The sequence below is a fragment of the Cibotium barometz genome, chromosome 12, assembly GCF_041138505.1.
Source record: "Cibotium barometz isolate CiBa-2024 chromosome 12, ASM4113850v1, whole genome shotgun sequence".
Classification (NCBI taxonomy): Eukaryota; Viridiplantae; Streptophyta; class Polypodiopsida; order Cyatheales; family Cibotiaceae; genus Cibotium; species Cibotium barometz.
The window spans coordinates 48,859,930-48,886,420 of NC_141057.1; the positions used below are offsets into that span (position 1 = coordinate 48,859,930).

The 26,491-nt window shown below is 47.0% G+C and overlaps 2 protein-coding genes across 2 annotated transcripts in view; both read left to right on the plus strand.

The window, feature by feature from the left end:
- Window positions 1-2,295: 2,295 nt before the first annotated feature.
- The window catches only part of LOC147633528 (F-box protein FBW2-like), a 44,130-nt gene continuing 19,934 nt past the window's right edge, over window positions 2,296-26,491 (plus strand). Inside the window, exon 1 of the mRNA XM_086806620.1 lies at window positions 2,296-2,497. The gene's annotated coding sequence lies outside the window, so the exon portion shown is untranslated. The remainder of the gene's footprint in view (window positions 2,498-26,491) is intronic.
- LOC147633529 (uncharacterized) lies at window positions 21,573-22,382 on the plus strand. Its single transcript, XM_086805737.1, has one exon. It carries the CDS (start codon window positions 21,573-21,575, stop codon window positions 22,380-22,382), a length of 810 nt encoding a protein of 269 aa, XP_086661863.1.

Here is a 26,491-nt window from a genome sequence, read left to right on the forward strand (position 1 = left end):
TAATGTGCTAGAAGAGCTTGGACCACTAGTTGAGAACAAGTGGTGAGTTAAATTAGAGAAGCATCTGTTAAGGCCATATATAGAAAGTGATTAAGGTTTTCTTGTAGGTTTCGAAGGTTAGTAGCTCATACATGCCAAGGACCACCCAAGTCATCATTTGGCTATGATGACTTGCTACTCCAAGCCCAGCACGAGTTCTGAGGATAGTAAAGAGTACCACTTTAGGTACAGTCATGTATAAGGCCCCAACTCCTTTGGCGGGTGATCGGGAATCAACCCGACACAAGAGACAACAATGTAATGTAATTGATGTGGATGATGATGCTAGTTATAGACCTCAGTACAATGTGCATGTGAGAGATAGGAAGTCTATTGGACGTCGCAGGAAAATACAATTCATGGATGAAGATGTGGACACAAGAAATGAATCGAGTGACAAAATCATAATGGAAGCACCCATATACGACATTCTGGGCAATTAGGAGAACTCCAAAGGGTAGTAGAGTAAAGTGTTTGGGTTATATAGGTAGTAGTAAGTGTGGTCGCATGATTGTAGGATGTGCAAAAGGAGTACAACAAGGTCCCATGCTGTTGGGAAGACTAGTTAAATGATGTGGTTTTGCAATAATGACATCATGCATACATGGGCTATGGACAAGAACATTGACCATCCCCCACACAATGTGCCTACTATATGGCTGGTGGTTGAAGGCACAAATCTGACAGTTGAAGAGGTAGACGCATTGGTACTTGCACGTTACAACTTACCGAGTAAGCCATTGTTGGGAATGGAGCAATAAACTCCATTGAGCTCAAGTCAACCAGAAGTGCCAAGAGGAGAAACAAACACATTCAAAAATGATATGTCACAAGATGGTCATCGCACAAGATACAGAATAGGCATTTCAGAAGAAGCTGTAAAAAGGATCAAGAAAGCACTAGATATAAATGCACAAGTGCAGGTGTTTCAATCCTCCAAACATGAGGCTTTCACCATTGAGACGTTTGGAGAAGGTTCTCATGTGGGAAGTTATAATGTACATATCAAAATACATCCATCATGCTCATGTCTAGATTTTCTGGGGAGGGTCAACAAGCAAAAACCCTACTTAACATGCAAGCACTTGTACTTTGTGTACATGAGAGTCATGGGATTGAGCCAAAATGAAAATATGTTTATTCACCCACCAATTTTGATAGAAAGGGAGGTAATTGAATGTCTATGCAGAGAACGAACCTACCCTGAATTGGTTTAGTGGACAACTCATGTTCCTAATTCAACTTTAGAAATGTATGGGATGTGCAAAAATGTTCGGGGGTATCATTTTATTGGAACAATTTCCATGGAGTAATTTTATTTGAGCTTGTATCATTTTATTGGAGAAATTATATTTTTCTAATGAGAGAGATAGATAAGAGAGACAAAAATAGAGAGAGAGAGAGAGAGAGAGAGAGAGAGAGAGAGAGAGAGAGAGAGAGAGAGAAAGAGAAAGAGAGTGAGACAGATAAAGAGAGAGAGAGATAAAAGAGAGAGAGAAATAGAAAGAGACGTAGACAGATAAATAGAGGTTGAAAGAGAGAGAGATAGAGCTATAGACTGAGAGCCTCCCATTATTAAAAACCTGCTCGCCATATTTGGTTCTATGCTCGCCCGTAATTGCTTGCAAAAAAAAAATCCCCCTAATATAATCCATATAAGCTTCAAAAGCTTTAAACTAGGTAACAGGCAAAAACCAGGAAAATAAGAGAGAGAGAGAGAGAGAGAGAGAGAGAGAGAGAGAGAGAGAGAGAGAGAGAGAGAGAGAGAGAGAGAGAGAGAGAGAGGGATGGCTTACTAGACAAGCGTGGCGTTCTGAGGAGGAAGGGGTCGCGTGAGAGATAAAAACGACGCTGAATTCAAATTCAAAATCCCACATTGAAGGAGTCACCATGCGACTTGTGAGGAAAGCTCTACATGCAGTCATGGCCCTGCAACCTGCAAGGGCAGCTCTGTAACTTACGCGGGCAGCTCTGCATGGAAAGAAGGCAACGTACCTAATGAACCTCACGGTCCATGTGGCGACAGCTCGACAAAGAGCAACTTCAAAAAAAGATGCCACGTGCGCAAGGGTATAGCCCGATAAGAAATAGAAAGAAAAGTGAGGCTCTATGTGACTACCCTATTGTGTGGAGGACCATCAACATTTATCAGCTTGTTACACGGCCGATTTGGGGGCCCAAGTTTGAAAGAAGCTAAGTGACAAAAGGGGCCACGCCGGCACTAGGTTAAAGTTTTTTTGTTGGGTACTGAATAGCTATTAAGGGTAACTGAGAGGCGGATTTTCTCCTAGAAAAATAATTGACGTTTTCTCCTAGAAAAATGATTTGCGTCTCTGAAAAATTGCAGGTTTGAGCCACCAAGGCTATTGGATTAGAGAGTTTCCACGGCGAAGCCTTTCAAGTTCAACAACAAGTCTGATGCTGAGAAAGCTAATCAAATCAGCATGCTTCAATGAAGGTACTCTTCCTCTTGCAACCACTCTTTTGATACTCGGAGATAAATGCTGCCTCTAAGGTGGATTCTGAAGAGAGAGATCCTAGCACCCTGACCCCCTTACCGGTTTTCTTAACCCTTGTGAGATAAGGAGTTGTGCAAACCTAGTGCCGTAGAGAAGCGGAGATAGAGAGGCATCCTGAAAGTGAGAGAGAAGCGCCGCATTGCCTTGTTGAGCTTAGGAAGATATATATGTGTGTGTGTGTGTGTGTGAGAGAGAGAGAGAGAGAGAGAGTTTCTGATTACTGTGAGCGTCAGAGAGAGAATGAGAGGGAGAAACGTAGATTTGCACACATTTTCTACATTCCCTTTTTTTGGAAACGCAAAAAGGGGGGAAGGGGGGGCATGTTGATTTAATCTCTTATGTGTGCTTTTCTTCATAGTGACACATGATTATCTGGATTTAGTGTGGCACCTTCTTTGCATATGTGGCTCTCTGCATTCACATACAACAGCAGAGTAGTAGTTGCTTCCACTGTATGTTCTCTTGTAGAACATCTCTCTTTATTCTTGTATATAGGTAGTTCAGGATTTTGCTGCATCTGAGTGTGTCTTCTGCCATTGCCTATGTTCTCTCTTTAAATTGAATAGGTTTGCATGGTGTATATGGATGTGAAATTACTGTCTTACTGTCTAGTTGGTGGCCACCTTCTCTTCCCTTATAGGAGTCACATGAGCATAGTCACAAGGGATGCCCGTCCCAGGCCTTGGGGACGGGGGAATGCCGTCCCGGCCTCCCTTTCACACGGGGACACATCCCTCTGCAGGGGGGACGTCTCATGTCCTGTCCCTCACCAGGGGTCGGCTGTCCCCTATCAAGGGACGCCTTATAAACATGTGGGACGGCTGGTTGGAAACGGGAAGGGAAAAAAACGAACGGGCATCGGGATCGCCTCATTTTATGTTTTTTTTTTTGTAAAAAAGAAGGCCCAGTCGTGCGAGCGTCAAGCGATCTCTGCTCTCCTCCGTCTCTACTGTGTGCGATCGAGTGTTCTCCAGAGTCCAGACTCCTCCGTCTCTGCTGTGACCTGTCACCTGTGCACTTGCTCTCCTCCTCCTCTGCTCTTCCATCTCTGCTCTCCTCCGTCTGGGTCTGTGCTGTTGTATGCTTTCCAGGTTCCTCCGTCTCTGCTATCACCTGTGCACACTTGCTCTCAGCCTCTCCTCCGTCTCTGCTCCTCCATCTTTGCTCTGCAGTGTGCAGTGACTGCACAGCAGGCTGCAGCACAAGTTCTTTCCACAGGCCTTCAAAGCTCAAAGTTCAATCACAATGGCCTCTTCCTCTCACGAGCACCAGCAGCCCGTGTTGGGGGCAAGGGTTCAAATTGGTCTTGGTGGGAAGAGGTGAATGCCCAGAGACCAGGAAGCGGGGGAGGTTCACGTCAATGGTGCTGCAAGTTATGCTCATACACACGAACAAGTGGGGCAAACAAGGTGAGAGCTCACCTTCTCCATGAGTCAGGGCATGAGGAGTAGTTTTGCCCAAATGTAAGCCAAGAGAAGAGGACGGAGCTCTTAGAGCCATAGTCACAAGGAAACTCCGTTTTGGGGCCTATCAGATTGGAAACTCCGTTTCCAATGTCACCCGTTTCTCGTTTCCTTTGTGCCATTTCTTGACGAAACTCTTAAGGTTGCATACAAAATATAACTATGTTGTTTCCAAGAAGCCGTTTCTTATCCGTTTCCATTTCCAAGATTAAGTCGTTTCCGTTTTCGATAGCCTTGTCGTTCTTGTTCCGTTTCCCGTTTCATGTGACTATGCTTAGAGCGGGCTGCAGCACAAGCGTCTCTTTACAGCAAGGAGGGCGGCACGTCTTGTGGCAGTTGACCCCGCAGCATTTGTCAGGCCACCTGTATCACAGGCATGTAGTAGAGCTTGTAGAGCTTCTGCATCACCATCAGCTAGCCATACATCGTCCACACCACATGCGTCCTTTAGCATGCCATCCACAGTTCCTGCACGTCGACAGAGCACCCTTGATCAGAAATGGGATCCCAAGAGAAAGGAGGATGTTGATACGGCAAAGGCTTGCTTCTTTTTTCATGATCATATTGAAAGAGTGCATAGAGTGGAAGCAATAGAGCACTAGAGTGTGCTGAATAGAGAGTGCAAGAGAGAGAGAGATATGGAGCATCTATGCTGAATATACTGAAGCAATACAGTCCCAAGCAAGAGACACAAGCACTCTCATAAGTGAGGGAGCAAAAGATATACAAGGCATGAAACCGGCCTTTAGAAATCTGACGGGCGGTGGAACAAACACACACACAAAACACCTCATCACCCATGGGAACCTAGAAAAGGAAAACGAACAGGGGAGCTAGAATGCTCCTGCAAATAGTACAAGGACACAGATTGGCCCCAAAACGCAGTGGCGCTCCTTGCGGTATTTCTTTATTTGAACAAATATGAGTACAAAGTACAAATTGTCGAATCCTTTACCAATAGGATTCCTTTTAGCTTTTCACCCAAGACTTTCCAAATAAGAACTCTCGCTATTACAACAAAGCATTCCATAGAGAGGCACACCTGTACGTTGCTAGAAAAGGTCTTCTCCATCTCAACCATGGATCCCACGAGCTCTTTCCCAAACAGCAATAGGGCTGTACCAAACCATGTCCTTCCTAGAGTCTCAGCTTGCGTGTAACCTCGAGAAAACTAGAACATGTTTACATGAATCGAGAGGCATGCTTTCCACACGAAACCAAAGACCTGTATCTGATAAACCATAGGCCTGTATCCATAAACCATAGGCCTGTATCCTCGATACCAAAGTCTTGTTTCTTCATGAAAGACCAATGTCCCCTTGGCTGTCAGTCCCTTGGTACCTCCTTCAGCTCACCTTCTACCCAGAGAGAGAGAGTCGTGCTGTCCAACCCAACAATCGCCTTGAGATGTCTCTGTTGGCTGCTTCCACACATGCAACTTGCCTGCATCCACCTGGCTCTTGTTGCTAACTGCAGCCCATATGCACAGCCACTTGGTCTTCCACACGTGCAACCTCTACCTGAAACCTGCCTGGCTGCCCGACTGGCAGTAGCCCATAGATGTAGTCGCTTGGTCGCTTTTTACTTGGTAGTAGCCCATGCTCAACCACCTAATCACCTGCCTGGCTGCCCATGTGCAGTAGCGCCTTGCTGTAGGCCATGCGTATTAGCACCTTGTCAGCGCCTAGCAGCAGTACTCGGCAGCAACCCATGCGTGCAAGTGCAGCAACACTCGTCAGTAGCAATACCCGCTTGCAGCAGCAGCACTCGACGGAGGTGGCAGTAGTACTCGGCCGCGGCGGCAGTAACAGCAGCACCAGCGGCGGCAGTAGCTCCTGGTGGCGGCGGCAGCAACAGATTCTGGCGGTCAGCAGTACTCGTGGCGGCAGCAACAGATTCTGGCGGTGGTAGTAGCTCTTGGTGGCGGCGGCAGCAACAGTTGCCTGGCTTCTGTGTAGCAGCACCACCCGCCGCTTGTAGCCATATGTGCAGCAGCGCCACCCGTCGCTTATAACTCATGCGTAGCGGAGTTGATTCCCACAGGCGACTCCCACACGGCGATCTCCCATACGGCCACTTCATGCTCACCACCCTTCGCTCTTTTTAAAGAGGCTATGCGCTTTTCATTAAAAACGCCAAAAAGCAAAGATTAAAAGAAACGCATGCTTTTCCAAATAATAAGATTTTCTTTTTTTAAGCCTTCAAAGGTTACTAAACCTTATAAACTTAAAATCTCTTTTGTCTCCTTTCACACTTGGGCTGGCCATTAACATTGAAAAGATGCAAGGGGGAAGAGAGCTTGAGCTCTTGCAAGCACACACACACACACTCACAAAACCCTAATAGAGAACACACAAGGTGAGAGGCTGAAAATCTTCTTCTTCTATACTCAACACTCAACACACCATATACAAGATAAGAGTACACAATAATATGAAAGGTACTCAACCAAATACATACACGGGTTCTCTATAGTGTGAACCCGACTAAATGAGCTGGCGCTATAACTATGCCAGTCTCTAGAATGGCTGTCACACAGCCTGTCATCCCACTGGCCGCATATCACCCAAGATCTCACCAACCATGCCAGTGGTGTAAGTGTGGGGCCTATCCCCCAGGCGGGTCATCAGTGGCCACCGCCTCACTAGACGAGCTCGATATCTCAACACTCCCCCTCGAGCTCAACTCCATCTCATGTACACCAAGCGAAGCCCTGAATCTGCGGAGCTTCTCTGTACCCAATGCTTTGGTGAAGATGTCAGCTACCTGATCCTCTGTGCTGACATAAACAAGGTCAAGGTCTCCTGCCAAGACCTTCTCTCTGACGAAGTGGTAGTGGACCTCTATGTGCTTCGTACGAGCATGAAAGACTGGGTTCCTGGCCAACTGTATACTGCTAATGTTGTCACAGAAAATGACAACTTGTCTATCCACAGATAGACCCAAATCTGCAAGTAGCTTTCTCAACCAAGCTACCTCACATGCTGCCATAGCAGCTCCTCTGTACTCGGCCTCTGTACTCGATAGAGCAACCGTAGGCTGCTTCTTGCTGCTCCAAGTCACAGCAGCACTCCCCAAAGAAAACATGAATCCACTGGTAGATCTTCTGTCTGAGATACTACCAGCCCAATTAGCATTTGTGTACCCATGTACACATATCTCTGTCCCAGTCTCATAGAATAGTCCACAATGCAAAGTAGACCTCACATACCTCAGTATGCGTCTCACTGCATCTAAATGCGGTTTCCGTGGAACCTGCATAAACTGACTCACCAACCCAACAGCATAGCTCAAATCTGGTCTGGTGATCGTCATGTAGATCAAACTTCCTACTATGCTCCTGTACATAGTAGGATCCTCCAAGATCTCTCCTGAATCTGCACTCAACTTGCCATTCTGATCTAATGGCACAGAAATAGGCTTACAGCCTGTCATACCATACTTGGACAACATGTCCAAGCCATACTGTCTCTGCCATAATCCAATACCATGTGGTGACCCAATCACCTCAATGCCCAAGAAATATCTGAGCTCCCCCAGATCCTTCATCTCAAACTTCTGTCTAAGCAAGATCTTTACATCAAAGATCTCTGCATCATGGTCCCCCGTAATGATCAAGTCATCTACATGGATGACAACAAGCACAACTCCTCTATCACCATGTCTCACATACAGCGAGAAATCTGCATTGGCTACATGAAAGCCAATAGTGACAAGATATTCAGAAATCTTGTCAGACCATGCTCTTGGTGCTTGCTTTAAGCCATACAAGGCTTTCTTCAACCTGCAAACATGTTCGGGGTGACCCACATCCTCATAACCAGGTGGCTGTAGCATATACACCTCTTCTTGCAAATCCCCATGCAAGAATGCATTCTTTACATCCATCTGATGTAAAGACCATTGCTTTGATGCAGCCACTGCTATCACAACTCTCACCGTTGCCATCTTGGCAACTGGGCTGAAAGTTTCCTCATAATCAATCCCATATGTCTGCGCATATCCTTTGGCTACCAATCTAGCCTTGTACCTGTTTATGCTTCCATCACTGTTATGTTTAACTTTGTACACCCACGTGCATCCAATGGCTTTCTTGCCTTCAGGCAATTGCACTAAATCCCAAGTTTCATTTCCATATAGTGCATCCATCTCCTCATCCATAGCTTTCTCCCAACACACATTTCCAACAGCCTCATCAATGCATGTGGGCTCAACAACCTGCACAACCTTTGCCATATATGCATAGTGATGTGCCACATAACCATCATAAGTAAACCTCTGCACAGGGTTCTTCACTCTCCCAGATCTTCGCAGCTTTTCATTCATGGCTTCCATAGCCTTCTTTACACCAGGTGTTCTCATAGCTGGGATCCCAAGCTCCTCATCAAGGCTCATATCTGAGCCACTAGACTCTCCATCAACATGAGAATGCCCTGCAGAAATGTCAGGCATACCAAGGGGCTCAACCACTTTCTCTTTTCCTTTACGTGATGTAGTAATCACATTTGGAGGACTGGTATTATGACGCAGCCTGCCACTCCATGGTCTATCAACAGACCCACTAGATGAGGACTCTCCTGGTCCACTCAAGGACTGTGATTGCTGACCTGCATTCTGTGCAACCACACTTCCACTCACATCAGCCCCAACAGCTTCTTTTTTAGCAGCATACCAGCTGCTCATCTCATCAAAAACAACATCCCTGCTTACCCTCAGCTCACGTGTAGCAGGGTTATAACACCTGTATCCCTTTTGCTCAAGGGAATATCCAATAAACACACATTTTTCAGCTTTTGGATCCAGCTTAGTTCTCAGCTCATCTGGCACATGCACATATGCAATGCATCCAAAAACTTTCAGATGAGACAAATCTGGTTTTCTGCCAGTAAACCTCTCCTCTGGAGTTACATCATGTATGGCTGCAGTTGGAGTTCTGTTCATGATGTATACTGCTGTAGAAACAGCCTCAGCCCAATAGCAATGCGGCATATTCTTCTCTTCCATCAATGCTCGCGCAATCTTAGCAATGTGCCTGTTTTTCCGCTCAGCAACTCCATTTTGCTGCGGAGTGTATCTGCATGTAAACTGTCTCCGAATACCATTCTTCTTCAAAAATTCAGAGAACTCATTGGAGAAGTATTCTCCCCCTCCATCTGACCTTAAGCACTTGACATATTTTCCTGTTTGCTTTTCAACCAAAACTCTGAAATTCTGAAAGTGAGTGAACACCTCACTCTTCTCTTTCATGAAATATACCCACACTTTCCTTGTGTGGTCATCAATGAAAGTGACATAGTACCTGCAGCCTCCCATAGACACGGTCTTCGTAGGACCCCATACATCTGAATGCACAACATCTAGTGCATTTCTGCTCACATATCTGTTATGTGGAAACACATGCTTTGTTTGCTTCCCAAATTGGCATGCTTCACATATTTTCTGCATACCTTCCACTTTAAATTTTGGCAGCCCTGTCACAATTCCTTTTGTCTGCATAGACTTTAATCTCTGCACATTTACATGTCCAATTCTTTTATGCCATATGTCTGTGTCTGCAACAACTCCTGAACCATTTGCAAACATCGCAGCACTCATTTCAGGCATGTCTACATTCAACGTAAACATTCTGCCCACTCTGTTGCCTTTTGCAACCAACCTGCACTTGTCTTTGAAATCTTCAACATAACATCCATCAGGGTTAAACCGAACCTGCAAACCCTGCTCAATCATCTGGCCAACTGAAACCAGATTCTTTGTTATGTTCGGTACATGAAGTACATCTACAAGGTACTTCACTTTGCCATCCTGCATAGACAATGGGACATCTCCAACGTGGGCAATTGGATGAGCAGTGTCATCCCTTGTTTCCACAAAACCTGGTCTTTCCGGGTTTTTCATCTCCTTGAACCACTCTCCATGACTCGTCATGTGGTTCGAAGCGCCTGAATCCACATACCATACATTATCTTTTTGTGCTGCATCAACATTTTCAGACATGGCATTCACGACATGCTGCATAACAAACAACCTTTCATTATCCTTATTATTTCTGCTTGAGGATGCATAGTTGTTTTGCTGCACTTTCCCATTTTGCATGTCAGCCTGCTTCTTATAACATTCTGACTGCACATGTCCAGGCTTACCACAATAATAGCATTCACGTGCATCATTATATTGTCTTTAACAATTTCCACGGCCTCTTTGACTCCCCCTGCCTCTGAATTTGCCTCTTCCACCTGCGTGTTGTTGTTGTTGTTGATTTTGGGACTGTTGTTGTTGCTGCTGTGCTGGCCATAATTCTGATTACCTGTTCGGCCACCTCCTTGACCGCGTCCACGGCCTCCTCTACCTCGTCCTCTTCCTGAACTCGTGTAGAAGGCCTGTTGCTCTGAACTGTTTTTACTGTGTGAAGACTGTTGGTCTTCACCCAGGTTCTTCTCTTCGATAATCAGCATAGACACCAAATCTGTAAAGTTGGGAATGTTTTCCCGAGTCTGAATAGACGTCTTGAACGCCTTGTATTGTGGCCCGAGACCACGTAGACAGACTTCCACCTTGTCATCATCATCTACTGAGACACCAATAGATGCAAGGGATTCCACAATACCCTTTATCTTCAACGCATAGTCATTCACAGACATGCTCTTTTTCTCCACAGTATGAAGTTCATTCTTCAACTGTATCTTACGTGCCTTGGTATTTGTTTCATAAAGCTTTACCAAGGTGTCCCACGCCTCCTTGGGGGACTTGGCATCCTGAATGTGCCCAATCATGGTGTCCTGTATACTAATGGAGAGCCAATACATAACCTTTCTGGCTCCTTGGTTCCAGTCTTTAAACTCTTTCACATCTGCAGCAGTCGGATTTATATCCGGTATCTCCGGTGCCTCTTCATGCTCACCTTCTATATAGTCCCAATAGCCTTTTCCCATCAGGAAATTCGTCAACCTGAACCTCCAAGCATGGAAGTTATTCTTGTCCAGCTTCTCAGCCACAATCTGTGTTATGCCATCATTAGACATCTTGCCAAACACACAATTTTACCAGAAACTGCACTCTGGTTTTTTCTGCACAACTGCTGTATTTCCTGCAGCGGTACTGTAGTACTCTCAAATGTCACAACCCGTGACTTCAATGTGCATACATATACCCAATGGCAACTGTAGACCTCTTTGCAGCACCCACTGTGTCTGCACAGTCAATCTGTCTTCCTGCAGTTCTTAAAACAGAGTTCTGCAGAGAATCGATGACTTATCCGCAGTGCTCGAAATCGCCTGCTTTCTGAAAAACGGAGGTCCAGACACGCCCGAAACGCGTTTTCGGCCGAGAAAATTCTGTCCTATAGCTTTACTCCCGCGAAGAAAGCTCCTCAATCAGAGACCGTTTGCCGGTGCCTCCCGTAGAGCTCCGGACAAGGGTGTAGTCACCAACACAAATAGGGAAGAGTAGTTGCAGCTCTTACCCTCGTACCGCTTCCTGTGGTTCTCTTGCTTGCAGCTCAGCCCTTAGCACGAACCAGGCTCTGATACCATGAAAAGATGCAGGGGGGAAGAGAGCTTGAGCTCTTGCAAGCACACACACACACTCACAAAACCCTAATAGAGAACACACAAGGTGAGAGGCTGAAAATCTTCTTCTTCTCTACTCAACACTCAACACACCATATACAAGATAAGAGTACACAATAATATGAAAGGTACTCAACCAAATACATACACGGGTTCTCTATAGTGTGAACCCGACTAAATGAGCTGGCGCTATAACTATGCCAGTCTCTAGAATGACTGTCATACAGCCTGTCATCCCACTGGCCGCATATCACCCAAGATCTCACCAACCATGCCAGTGGTGTAAGTGTGGGGCCTATCCCCCAGGCGGGTCATCAGTGGCCACCGCCTCACTAGACGAGCTCGATATCTCAACAAACATGGGTTTCCTTTTCACATTCAGTTGATGCCTGTCCACACTGTGCGTCCCGTGCCCGTGCCCACTTGCTTGTTGTCCAGAGGGAAAAACACAGGGTCGTAACATACCCCCCTCTTGAAAAATGGCAAGCGTCCTCGATTGCACTCAATAACACAGTAAGCATCCAATGAAGAAAGATACCCCATATGACCGAAGCAAAGTCCCTCCAGTGCATCTGGGTGATGAAACAATCATCCTGAACAATAAGGTCACACTGTCACGTCGAAGTGACAAACAACTCTTGCTTGTTTCTTCAGAACCTGTAGCAAAAAGTGTGAGGATTATGTTGTTAATCCCTCATATTGTTTACTAATTACTACTTAAGTAATTAACTTAGAGAACAAGAACCTTCAGGAGAACACTTGAGAGAAGATTGAATTGACTTGAATTGAATTGATTAAACTGAGTACAATAGGTCTCTTATATAGGAGATGAAGAGACACATTTAAAGAGGCATGTTCTTTGACGAAAGGACATGACTATAGATGAAAGGATACAACTTTAGGCTAAGGGATGTGTCTATTCGATGTAGAGGCACAACCATTCATCAAGGGATACAACCATTCGTCGAAGGGATGTGGCTATTCGATGAAGAGGTACATCCTTTGGCGAAGAGTCGCAACCAATCAAGGGTAGGGGTTCCCTTGGCTGGTTACTCCTTGCATCTGCAACAGGAATCAGCAATGAAGAGAGTATCTGATACATACATACGTCACAATTGTGACATTCCCTCCCATTTAAAATAAAACCCATGTGTCAAATGATAGACATCCGTTTGTCAAAGAACTCCTGAAGAAGATTAGGGTACTGCTGCATTTCTTCATCTGTTTGCCAAGTGAAATCAGACTCATCCAAATCCATCCACTTCACAAGAAATTCTGTAGTCAACTTTCTTCTTGTTTCTTTCTGTCGCACATCAAGAATTACTTCTGGAACAAGGATAATATGGTCATCTTCAATTTCTGGTACATATGAAGATAAGTCTGGAATAGGCGAATCTCCTTGAACATACTGTTTGAGCCAAGAAATGTGAAAAGTCTGATGAACCTTCCCCCATGAAGGTGGAAGTTACAACTTGTAACTGACAACTGAATTTTTCTTAAGAATCTTGAAAGGCCCATAGAAGCGAGGTCGCAACTTTGGAAAAACTGACTTTACTGTTTTGTAGCGGTGAGGTGCCACATATAATAAGACCAAATCTCTTGAAAATCTGCATGTCGACGATGCTTGTTGGCTTGTTTTTGATATGTTTGTTGCACATGGACCAATTTATCTCGAACTTGCACAAGCATATCTTGCATCTTCTGAACCAACTGATCTGCCAACGCCACTTTGTGTTCTAAAACAAAGTTTGTAGGCACAAGAGGAGTATGCCCATATGCTGCTTGAAATGGAGTTAATCCAATGGTTGAATGATGGGAATTATTATAAGCAAATTCCACGAGTGGCAAATAATCTTCCCATGATGCCAAATGGGATTGAATGTAATGTCGAATCATTTCTTCCAAAATCTGATTGACTCTTTCAGTCTGTCCATCTGTTTGAGGATGATAGGCTGAAGTGAACAATAAATTCGTGCCAAGAGATTTGAACAAAGACGTCCAAAAATGTCCAGTGAACTTTGGATCTCTGATAGAGATGACGGTCTTCAGCAAACCATGTAATTTGAAGACATGTTGCATGAACAATGATTCCACATGTGGGGCTGAAGCAGCTTTCTTGCAAGGAATGAAATGCGCCATTTTGGAAAATCGATCAACCACCACAAGAATCTGAGCATTGCCTTTGGATGAACGAGGCAAAGTGGTGATAAAATCCATACTGATACTTTCCCATCTCTCATTGGGAACTGGCAACGGTTGAAGTAACCCTTGAGGAAGTTGTCGAGATGCTTTCATTATCTGACATGAATGACAAGTTTTGACAAATTTGATAACATCTTGCTGCATCTGAGCAAGGTGGTACCAAACGTTATGTACTGTACGGATCCGTACGTACCGAGAAGAGGGGTGGACGAGGGAGTACCGCGGAGAGGGTGAGGGCTTCACAACCCACGGGTAGGAAAAAATTTTGCTCTGATACCACTGTGAGGATTATGTTGTTAATCCCTCATATTGTGTACTAATTACTACTTAAGTAATTAACTTAGAGAACAAGAACCTTAAGGAGAACACTTGAGAGAAGATTGAATTGACTTGAATTGAATTGATTAAACTGAGTACAATAGGTCTCTTATATAGGAGATGAAGAGACATGTCCTTTGACGAAAGGACATGACTATAGACGAAAGGATACAACTTTAGGTTAAGGGATGTGTCTATTCGATGTAGAGGCACAACCATTCATCAAGGGATACAACCATTCGTCAAAGGGATGTGGCTATTCGATGAAGAGGTACATCCTTTGGCGTAGAGTCGCAACCAATCGAGGGTAGGGGGTTCCCTTGGCTGGTTACTTCTTGCATCTGCAACAGGAATCAGCAATGAAGAGAGTATCTAATACATACATACGTCACAATCGTGACAAAAAGTCTAAAATCAAGTGGAAACACGTAACCTGTGTTAACCAAAAACAAAACCATGCATCATTCAACATATGACAAACATACGCATGACACATATATGCATTTGCAAACAATATGCTCCTCAAGATGCTCTACCCACTCCAAAATACAGTTTCAGGGTTGCTCGCAAGCCTTACACCCATGTATATCCCGTAGGACCCACGACTGATGGTACAACATGAGCATATGAAAGCACTCAATGCATCTAAACTATACATCCGCTAAGTACTTCCCACATATGTCCTTCTTAATGCTTTACCCACTCTGCACATGGCCATCCCGCAAGAGCCACATTCAATGATACACCATGAACATGGTAAAGTACCTGATGTATCATACCAATATACATGCATCTTATCCTGACACATCCAGAGTATTACCCATGTATCCCCAAGGGTACCAGGATCCAATGGCACCAGAATACAATAATACCTTAGAAAGTGTATAAACATATGCACAGATAAAGTTCAATCCATATATATCAATGAACCAAACCAACTCTACGACTACTCGCAAGACTTATGCCCATAAAGTCTCGAAGTGTTAGCTTAGGTTGCTGCAAACTTTGAGCTCAACCAAACCATGCCATTCCAAAGGAGACCAACTCCACAAATAGCATCATCTCAATATCCAATTGACCGATCCTGTGGTCAAGAACAGCCAGAACCATATGACAAAGATCAATGTCCCAATCTTCCTCAGTCATACCTTAGTTCCAAAGGCAAAAACCATCCATAGTTGCAGTTATAGTTCAAGGTGCGGCCGACTGTGAACCATACCCAACTTTACCATCTCATGTGACTAGTACACAATATCATAGCAGTCCCACAAGCAGATGTACTGTCAGCTATCAGTACCTTCGGGTGAATACAAAGATGTCACCAAGCGACTCCTAGATGAAAACTGAGCCTGTCTATAACAAGGGAGCGGAGGTGCTACCCCCCTCTTGAGCATCAGGCAATGCTCCAGACCCATGCTTTGCTGAACCTGAATGAGCCGTCGCAAGAATTGGCTCCAACTCAAAAGCATCAAGATAAAGTTGCAATACCTTAGGTGAATCTGCTAAGTCACCCTCCTCCATCCACTTTGCATCCATCGGTGAACAGTTCTTGAACTTGACAAGATAGCGACGGGAAACTTTACCTCGTACCTTTCTTTCCTTATGTGCCAGTATCTGCCCGGGAATAAGAACCTTATCAAGTTCCTCCACTTCCAACTGAGCCTCATTTGATACATCCACAGGCACCCAAAACCTGCTTGCACTCCACCCAAGTGGTAAACACAAGTTCCTGATGAAGCATAGTAGATCATCACTGCTAAACATAGAAAGAAGTTGCCTTCCGAACCCATGAAGCTTCCGTGAAGATACCACTGGTGACAAAATGTCGAAAGCCATAGCCTTTAACCCATCTCTTGCACCATAACACTTCAACTGCTTCTTGTTCCTGGCCGACTACTTCCTGTCCTTGGTGTCTTTTCTCCTGAGCTTCATCTTTAGCTTTTGCTCTTCTTCCCATATAGGCAAAGACTCATAATCCTTCACTGTCTCCTGTACTTCCTTTCCACTTTCCTCATGTAGAAGCTTTTGATGTGATGCGCCTCCTTGAGAAAGTCGACGATATCCCGACGATGGAACCATGAAACCGGCCTTCAGAAATCTGACTGGCGGTGGAACAAACACTCGCACACAAAACACTTCATCACCCATGGGAACTTGAAAAAGGAAAACAAACAGGGGAGCTAGAATGCTCCTGCAAATAGTACAAGGACACAGATTGGCCCCAAAACGCAGTGGCGCCCCTTGCGGTATTTCTTTATTTGAACAAATACGAGTACAAAGTACAACTTGTTGAATCCTTTACCAATAGGATCCCTTTTAGCTTTTCACCCAGGACTTTCCAAATAAGAACACTCGCGAAAAGGTCTTCTCCATCTCAACCATGGATCCCACGAACCCTTTCCCAAACAGCAGTAGGGCTGTACCAAACCATGTCTCCCCCCCCCCCCCGAGAAAAGATCCTTTCATTAGTTATATAAAAACGCCCGTAGGGCTACAAAAGATCCTCTCCTGCTCACAAGAAAAACAGAGCAGTGAACAAAGCAAGGCAACCCGGGAGACTCTCCCTAGGTGCTGAAAAGTACAAGCATCAGTACAAAGAACTGAGGGGCTAAATCATACAATAGGAGGGGGGAAAAGCCAAACAGGTGGCCTATAATGCCAACGGGGGGACCCCGCGTGTAGGGTATAGAAGGGGCCGCTGCGCCAGGTGGTGTGAAAGGCCTGGCGCCGCAAGATCGCCTCATCCGAGTCGCCCCGGATGCGGTCATACTGTCCTTGCAGGGTGTGGATTAACTCCTGCCAAATCCCCCGTACAGTCTCTACTGGTGGCTCCAGTCTCCCCTCAAAGGCCCTGAAACACCGGGCCCTCCAGGTGAACCAGATGGTGAGGCTGTTGAGGAGCTCCCATCGTAGATCCCTCTCCTGTGTCCAGCTGGCGGACGAGAAATCCAGTGAAGGAACAAGGCGAGGCTGGCCCCTAATGAATCTGATGGCCTGACTGTCCTGCTCCGTCTCATAGCCCATAGAAGGCCCTGACGAAGTCGACCAAGCAGCGGCACCCCACGTAAACATACCCTCTGGAGACAGGGGGGCCAGAATACGCAGCATCCGTAGCCAAATCTACTGCGCCTGAGGGCAATCCCATAGGCAATGTCTCTGTGTCTCCATAGGGTGGCCGCATCGGACGCAAGCCGCCGGAAGACCGCTGTAGACAAGCCAGGTGCCAACTGCTGAGCCCCTGTGGGGGGCGACCACCACTGGAAAGTCGAGATCCTGTGGGCCTGTCGACTAGCCCAGAGCCGGGCCCAAAAATCCTCCAGGAACTCCTGTGAAAGTCCCTGTAGCCGCCAGTGCCCCGCTTCAGCTGGAAAGACCATCCTCCTTGCCGTCAAAATATGCCGCCCCAGCCGAACAGTATACTGGAAAAAGGTGATCTCTGTGGCCTCAAGGGATGCATAAGGATCATGCCACTCGTACTCCCCAGGGTCCCACTGTAGCCGGGCCAAGGGGCGCACTACAAATGCCCATATGCGCCAATCCGGGAGCACATCTGCAGGATCTAGGTCAATATGCCACTTCCGAGAAGCGGCGGCCACTACCCGTATCCTCTGAAAGGTGCACTCTGCAACCAAAGGCGACTCCACCTCCACTCTCTGAAGTCTGCTCTCATCCTGAATCTCATAGTAGAGGCATCTGCCATCCTCAGTGCAAGCTTTGACAGCAATCAGGATCTCCAACTGTGTAAAGGCTCCCATCCACCGTGGGGCCGCTAGCTCGGGAGGCGTGAACCACTCCTCTGTGAGTGCCTCCTGAATATCCTCCCTCATAATCAACCCCCCTCTGAAGTGACTCTTCCTCTCCACCTGGATCTCCTCTGGGAGACTGCAAAAGGCCTGCCAGTCTCCAAAGCTACGTGCTGGGCTTGCCGCCAAAGGTCCCCAGGCTAGACGAGGCCGAGAACCCAGCATATGACCCTGCTCTGTGCGAACTACTGGGCTCCAGATGAGCGGCTGTCTGGCCCGCTACTCAACACACGAAGGAGGTCTCTGAGAGAGCCCCGGTCTCAGCAGCTCCCAAGCTCTCAGGATGCTCAAAGCAAATCTGTCCTCCCATCCTCTACTGAGGCCTGTCCTCCTCATCTCTATGAAGATCCATCGAATCTCTGGTGCTCGAGTGCCCCCTGCTGGGGGAGCTCGAGCCTGTAGCCGCTGCAAAAGCAGCTCTTTCCAAGGCTCAGCGCCTGGAAGCAGCCCCCGAACAATAAGCTTCCCCAATAAGGCTCTACTCTGATCGACTGGATCTATAATGCCCAAGCCTCCCTGGGCCAGCGAAAGTGTAATAACTGCCCAAGCAACCTTTGCCCGAGCTGACTTATCATCCCGCCCGGACCAAAGAAAGTTCCTGATCAGCCTCTGTACCTGGCTGATGCAAGAGCTTGAGAAGATCCAGCAAGACGTAATGTACCACAGGTCGCTAAAAGCACCTGATTTGCCACCACCACCCTCCCAGCCATGGATAGCCGAGCTGTACTCCAATACAAAAGCTTCTTCCGAATGCTCAGAAGAAGCGGGGCAATCTGTTGCTCAGGTGACAAATCTAGTCCAATCTGGCATCCCAAATATCGCACTGCTGTGCCAGGAGGAATCCATCTAAAACCGGGGTCTAGGCTCCATGCCGGAGTGGGAGCGCTACTAATCCAAAAGGCCACTGTCTTGCGCCAATTGATCAATGCTCCTGAAGCTGCACTAAAAACCTTGAGCGACTGCTCTGCCCGAAGAAGATTGGCCTCCCGGCCATGCAAAAATAAGCTCGTGTCGTTAGCAAACTCAGCATCGAGCAGGTCCCCCCCCCGGGCTGGGTGCTGGAGTCCTCTCAAACCAACCTCCTCTGTCGTCAAATACATGCTCATAGCCTCAGCAAAGAAGAGAAATAGAAACGGGGCGAGAGGACACCCCTGTCGGACTGATCTGGTCAGCTCAAAACTTAGCCCCCGACCTCCTGCAATCAACACCTGGCTACGAGCTGTGGAATATAGAGCCGCCACCCCTCTAATCCAACCTGGCTCAAAGCCCAGGCGAAGCATAGTGCCCTCTAAGAAACCCCAATCGACTCTATCGTATGCCTTCTCAAAATCGAGAAGCATCACGACCAAGTCCTCACCAAGAAATCTAGCTCGGGCCGTCGCCTCCCAGAAGGTGAAAATGTTGTCAAGGATACTACGCTCCTTGACGAATCCTGTCTGGGTAGCATGAATCAACTCACCCAGGAAGGGCTGGATCCTCAAACTCAAGGCCTTTGTCAAGACCTTGTAGACAGTATTGAGGATCGTAATAGGTCTCCAATGCCGAATATCATCTGATACTCCCTCCCCCTTGGGGATAAGAAAGATCAAGCCATCTGAAAAGCTCTGTGGCATCATCCCAGTGTCCAAAACATACTGAAAGCCCCTGCGGAGGCCTGGCCCCAAAAGGTCCCAATAGCGTGTAAAAAAGGCAGGCGTCAATCCGTCCTCCCCTGGGCAACTATGGCGCGGCAGGACCTTCAAGGCCTCAGCAAGCTCAACCTCTGAAAGAGGCTCACCCAGAACTGTACGCATACGATCTGTGACCCTCCTGCACATGGGCCCACACAGTCTGTTTGCAAGCATCCCGAGCCTCAGTGGTTGGCTCCGCTGAAAGCAGGTCTCTATAGAACCTAGTGGCAATGGATCTGATCTCCCCGGGCTCAGTAGCTACCGATCTGTCCGGCCTCCCAAGCTGGCGGACTCCTGCTCGAGCATGGCGGGGTCCAGTGATCTCAAAAAACTCCCCAGTCACTCTATCACCAAGCTGTGTCCACTGAGAGGCCTAGCGACGATAGTAAAACTCATGTCTCTGCTCCTCTGCCTCTCTAACCTCCTGGCGTGCCTGGCTCAGCTGGGACGCCACCCACTCACATGCAGGCTGCTGCTCCTGAAGGCGCTGAAGCGAAGCAAGGCTGCGTCTCAGCCGATGCTCCCGCTCGCGAGTCTCTCTCAGCCGTGTCAAAGTTGCAGCGTGCAGAAAAGAGCTAAGCTCGATGAGTCCCTGGGCACATTGGCCTGCTGCATCCTGGTCAGAGCACTGACTATCATGCCAGATCCTCTCAATGTCCTCAGTGAGACTAGGATCTGTAAGTACCCTCTCTGGGATCCTCAACTGCAGGCTGGGCTCCCGTGTGCTCTCCTCAAGTGTCAAAATAACTGGCGCATGGTCTGAAAATGAGGTGCCAACGAGAATGCCAACGGAGCCCCCTCGCTCCCCTAACCAGTCGCCCACATAAAAGCGATCAATCCGAGATAGATTAGTCCCTCCCTGTCGGCGATCCAATCGAGAGAAACTAAGATTGTCCTGAGAGCGGGAGAAGGCCCCATGCTGCTATGCATCAGTGATCCTGAGTGACATGCAAAATCGCTCCCAAGCTGCAAGCTCCGTGCCGTGCACTGTAACATGAGTGCCTCCCACCCTATCGGCCGGGTCCTCAAGCATGTTGAAGTCTCCCCCGACACACCAATGTGCGGCCTCTGGCAATGCATCCGTAACCTGGGTCCAGAACTCTGCTCTGGCACTAGCATGGTTGGGCGCATAGATGTTGAGCAACGCCCAAGAGCTCATCATGCATCCTCAGAATGATGTATTGTGCTCTACCAGGCACAATGATCCCTCGATCCACAATGGCCTCCCACCATACATATGCAATGACCATGCATACTCCTCCCTGTCCACCCAAAGGGCCAAACCCTGCAGACCAAAAGGTGTCCCATCTACCAGGCATCACCGAACCATATCTCCGGATCCTGCTCTCACCCAAGTGGTGCTCCTGCATCATCAAAATATCAATACTGCCACACCAACCAGGCATCTCTGCAGCTCTTGCGTCAAGCAACCACGATAGCGTATATAATGTGCTCCGCCAAGGCCCTGTACATTCCATGAGATGATCCTCATGGATGACCTGCTGAGGTGGATGTTGTCTCAGCCGTACGGCGGGCCTTCGCAAGCGGCTTGGATGGCGAATAGTCCCCATCCGAGCGGCTACGAATCTGCCCACCCGGTGTGCTGCAAGAATCACGGATCAGGCGCCAGTGGCTGTGTCACATGGCGACTGCCTCCCTCTCCGACAGAGCAACCTCGTGTATGCATACATATCCGGGGTCGCGTGCTAAGTCTGCCACTATGCGAACGACCAAATGACGAATCCCTGAGGCATCCACACTCCTGGGATCCAAGAAAAAATGAGCCAACTCCCATAGTCGGCCTATCACATCTGTCACCTCCAGATCGCTCACATGGTGGGAAAACTCAACTGCCTGAGTCCTCAAAGTGCTAAGAGCGAGCTCCAGAGTCCACTCCCGGTCGCATGGGCCACAGAGAGGGAACGAGAAGGCCACCGCTGAATCAAGTGCCTCCTCCCCGCGGGCCAGAGGTATCACTACATGAACTCGGATGGGTGCTGGCTCATGGGGGCAATCAAGCAAGCAGCTCTTGAAGTACTCGGAGACATGGTTTGCGTATAACTTTCTGATGTTGGGCCGGCTGAGTACCTGTAGTGCCGCATTGAGGCAGGTTTTCATTAGTGATGAGTTCACTACATCTCCGTTAGTCTCTACTATTGGAGGGTGGAAATGCAAAGATGATGCTGAAGATCTTGAGTTTTGGGAGCATGTGCGTCGCATTGATGCAATGATGCAACCCATAATGCATTTGTTGAGACTTGTGGATGGCATGATGCCATGCATTGGGAAAGTGTATGAGGCCATGGACAGGATGATTGAGAAATTGAAAGAGCTCATTAAAGAGCAAGAGCAATTTGATCATGATGACGAGGATGAGGAGGACACTCTCAAGAGCAAGTATGAGATGGTTCAGGATCTGTGTGTCAAAAGATGGAATGCATATCATTCTCCTTTGCATGCATCAGCATACATTTTGGACCCCGAATTTCAAGGCAGGGGTCAAGAAAATGATCGAGAGGTGAATAGTGGTTGGTGGATTATCTTAGAGAGATTGGTGCCAGAGCCTAGTGCAAGGCGCAAAATAAGAGACTCACTTGCAGAGTATAGATCTTTTCGTGGCATGTATGGTTGCCCCGATGCACAGGAGGATCGGACTTGGGTTGGGGCAGCTTTGTGGTGGGAGGATTTTGGATCAGATGGACCAGAGTTACAGCAACTGGCTATTCCCATTCTCAGCCAGGCTGTGAGCTCCTCTTGTTTGGAGCAACTTTGGAGCTCCTATAGTCACACTGCATCATAGAAGAGAAACTGCCTTGGCGTTTAAAAAGCCCGTGATTTGGTTTTTGCAAGTGCCAACTTGCGTATGCTGGGCAAGAGGGTGATTGCAAAAGCTGATCCTTTTGTGAAGTGGGAGCAGCAACAAGAGAAGGAGAATGAGCAGGTTGTGGTCACAGAGACTGATGTTGATGACAATGAGGCCAGTGTTTCCTCCGTACAGATTTCCGAAGAAAAACAACAAAACCGAGAAAAGAACGAAGTTGTTTCACTGTTTTGAATTTTTTTTTTCTGTCCCTTCGGAAATAACACCGCTGGCTGCCTGCGAACGTCACCATGCTGATGCCGTCGCCGCCTGTACTGCCTGTGCTGCCTGCGCCAGCCTCGCGTAGGCCTTGCCACAAGGCGGCGTGGGCCTAGGCTTCTGCCTCGCTTGGCCTGGGCGCCTGCGTAGGCTTGGCCTGGGCGCTTGCCCGCTTGGCCTAGGCGACTGCGTAGGCCTTGGCTGGGCGCCTGCCCGCCTTTGCCAACTCGCTTCAGTAGCCCACGACCAGCACGAGCATGTGACCCCGCGGAATCAACCGAATACTTCTCTCGCTCTCTCTCTCTCGTTCAACAAAAAAACGAATATGCTTTTTTTTTCTGTTTTCTCCCAACGGTTCATGCGACTGCACAAACGATTCTTCAGCCTACTTCTTACAAAGCAAATCGAGCCTTCGTATACCACCATCTCCATCATCATGGGTTTGTTTGATGAAAAAAAACACATACTGAATCTGAAAACAGTAGTATGCACAGAAAAAACAGCAAGCTTTTTGAACACATACCTTTCTTCGACCTCCTCTTCTCTCCCTACCGACTTGCTCGTTCACGAGGCATGCTCTAATACCATTGTCAAATTCCCACCGGATCTCCTCGTGATCATTCCTGGTATGAGGCTCGAAACCTGCAAACAAACAAACAAACAACAAGGGAATGCAGTCCTGACTCACCTCCCAATCATGACAGCCGTGGGCAAGCCCACAGTCTTGGCTGTCCCCACTGAGTCACGAGCTGAGCTAACTAGGTTGACGTACCGACCAGCCTCTACCACGTGACGTCCCATACCGCCACGAGGCTACCCTCACGGGTCTCGAGACTGTTGCCGGTCTCGGTTGCATAAAGCAGGTGCACGTTTGCACTAGATCCAGGCTCCAAGACCATAGAGCTCTCACAAACTCGCGAGACTCTCTATATCTCAATAACTAACCTTGGCCACCCTTTTATAGGCTCTTGGCCGGTCATCGGGCGTCCACACTTGGGCGCCTGCTTGTCCATACTTGGGTGCCCGCCCGTTAGTTTATCCCTAACTCAGCTCGTCAATCAGCCTGCCTAGCTCCAAGCTTCCCCAAACCTCGAAGCTAGTCTTGCGTGCGTGTAGCACACGGTAGATACACATTGTGCACATGACAGTAGGTCACTCGTAGAAACAACACGAGGGTTGAGCATTGAGCAAATTCTTTTTCAACATCCCTTCTCAATGTCCACCCGTAGGTGAATTACCTCTTTGGTCCAACGCAGAGTCGATGAAGATGGCGCTCTAGCAAATCTCTCCCCAAAGCCTTTGTGAAAATGTCTGCACAATTCTCCGTCATTGGACAATAGACAAGCTTCATGGCTCCATTGATGATAGGGCTTGGCCACATATGTTGGGAACTATCATTCGAGGTGTGGTATCATGACACACCATTGGCGGTGTAGCATCTCTTGGTTTCCTAGATGGTATCAAAGTAAAAGTATGCAAGAGAAATTTGAAGGCATTTGCCATGGCTGAGTACAAGTCAGTGGTTACACCCATGGAGGTTGATGCGAAGCTTTCAATGAAAGATGCTTCTCCACTTGTGGATATAAAGGAGTACAGGAAGTTGATGGGGAGTTTGATCTTTTTATCCAATACACGGCCTGACATCAGCTTTGCACTTGGTATCCTTAGCACGTTCTCAGATCGACCTCGAGAGAAACATCACTGGAAGGCAAGGATATGGGTGTTAAAGTACATCAAAGGTACCATTGGGTATGGCATCACTTACACATCAAGCAATTCCTTGACTGGATTTTGTGACTCGGATTGGGCAGGAGATTGTCATAGCATGAAATCTATTTCTAATCACAATTTTCTTATTGGGACTAGAATTACATCCTGGATTTGCAAGCAGCAGCATATAGTGGCACTTTCTTCTACAAAGGCTAAGTACAAGGCAGCATGCTTTGCTTTATGTAAAGCAATCTAGTTGAGAAGGATCTTAGGAGATATGGGTGTTGCTCAAAATAGCCTTTTTTGGGCGCATACAACACTCCCACTCGACTTCGTGCCTACCTAACCAACACTCCAGTCTTCCACAAAAGACAAGCTTGGGGGAGTTGAAGATAGGAGGATTCCCTTTGGACTATATATGCCCTTTCATCTTCCAAACTGCCTTGGCATGTGGAATTACTTGGCAACCCGTTTTCCATTTTGCAATCTCCATTACTCATGCAAGATTTGCACCTCCAACACTCCCCTCCAATCGAGCACGGAGGGAAGTGGCCTGGAGCCATGAATCGGAGCTTTGCTACCATGTTTGAATACACAACAACAGAAGCAAGATCAACACAATACAAAGCATTGAATTGTAGAAAGAAGTGGAGAGTAAACAATATTATTGTTTGCAAACCTAAAATTGATGGCGTCCGCCCACCCGTGTGCTCCGAGTAAGGAGCTTTGATGGCGATCTAGATAAACTCTAGATGGAGGATGTCTTGCTTACAAGAGTGCTTGAACAAAATGAACTCGATGATGAACTAAGGCTACCAAACTAGTCTATATATAGTACCCAGGGTTAGCATGGACATAAGTCGGCCAAGTCGGCCTACCTGACCATATCATCCGACTAGGACCATGTTAGACTACAACACGGCCTGGTAGGGACTTTGCACAGCTCCCACGGCTATCTGACACCATCTGGATCCTCAAATAGGTTCCACAACCCAAGAACAGTGTGTCCTTGGTTTGCTGTCTCGGCGGAACATCTAATCCCAAACATGGCATTCCGAGCATGAACACGTCAAGTCCCAGTGGAAGATCACATGACAGGTGTTGATCCCATGCATAAGCATAAACCAATAGCCATGGACGCCAGTCCAATGCGTACACAGTGGGAAAATCATGTACAACAACACAGTTCCAATGAACTCACCAAAGTATCAAGTCTTTCGATCCCATACCACAAAAAATATTGGTTTATAATGCCGGCAATCCGTAGATCCATATTGGCATGGTCAATGGATATGAGTTGTCATACCAAACCATTACCATAACTCTACCATAGGCTTCGTACTGGCCACACACCTTGGAGTAGAGGTGGACTTATAGTTTATCAACATTTTAGTCGTCGATAGAAAAATCCATAAAAGCATCATATTCATGAGATATCCAAATATTTCTTCTCCATAAACTTGGACAGATTCGTCCATAGAAATTGCGTGCGAAGCCCAATATCTATATAAATCTCATCCAAGAAAGAAATCTCCATAGGTATATCCAAATAATCCATGAACGTGGTCCGTAGTTCAAATAAAAATTGCTTCCATAGAGTAATGCATCATATCCCATCTGTTGAAGGTCATAAGAAACCATATAGTCAATGCTTTCCTGAAACACACTCAAGAAAACATACCATTTTCTCCTTGCAAAGATACAAGGGTATGGCATTCAAAAATCCCATGTAACAATCTTGCAAGAAAAAGATTTCTTGGCTAGTTCGTCATAGATGTATCTCCATGCAGGTTGTCTTGAGCTTGATGAAATGATCCATGATATCAATATAGAGGAGAATACCCAAGAGGCATAATAAAGCCAAGTCAATGCTTCCATGATAGATTCCACGAATCCACGAATCCATAGACCATGTTGACTTATGCTTATGCTCTTGATGCATGATTGCTCCCATAAGTGGATAGGTTGATCGTATTTAACTACACTAATAGTCAATTTTTATAACCCAACATGATCGTCTTCACACGAGTGTGAAAGAGCCAATGCTCTGATACCAAAGTCATGTGCAGGCTATTCCCTTAAGGGAAGCAAGATAAAGAATAAGATTAGAACCAGATTAG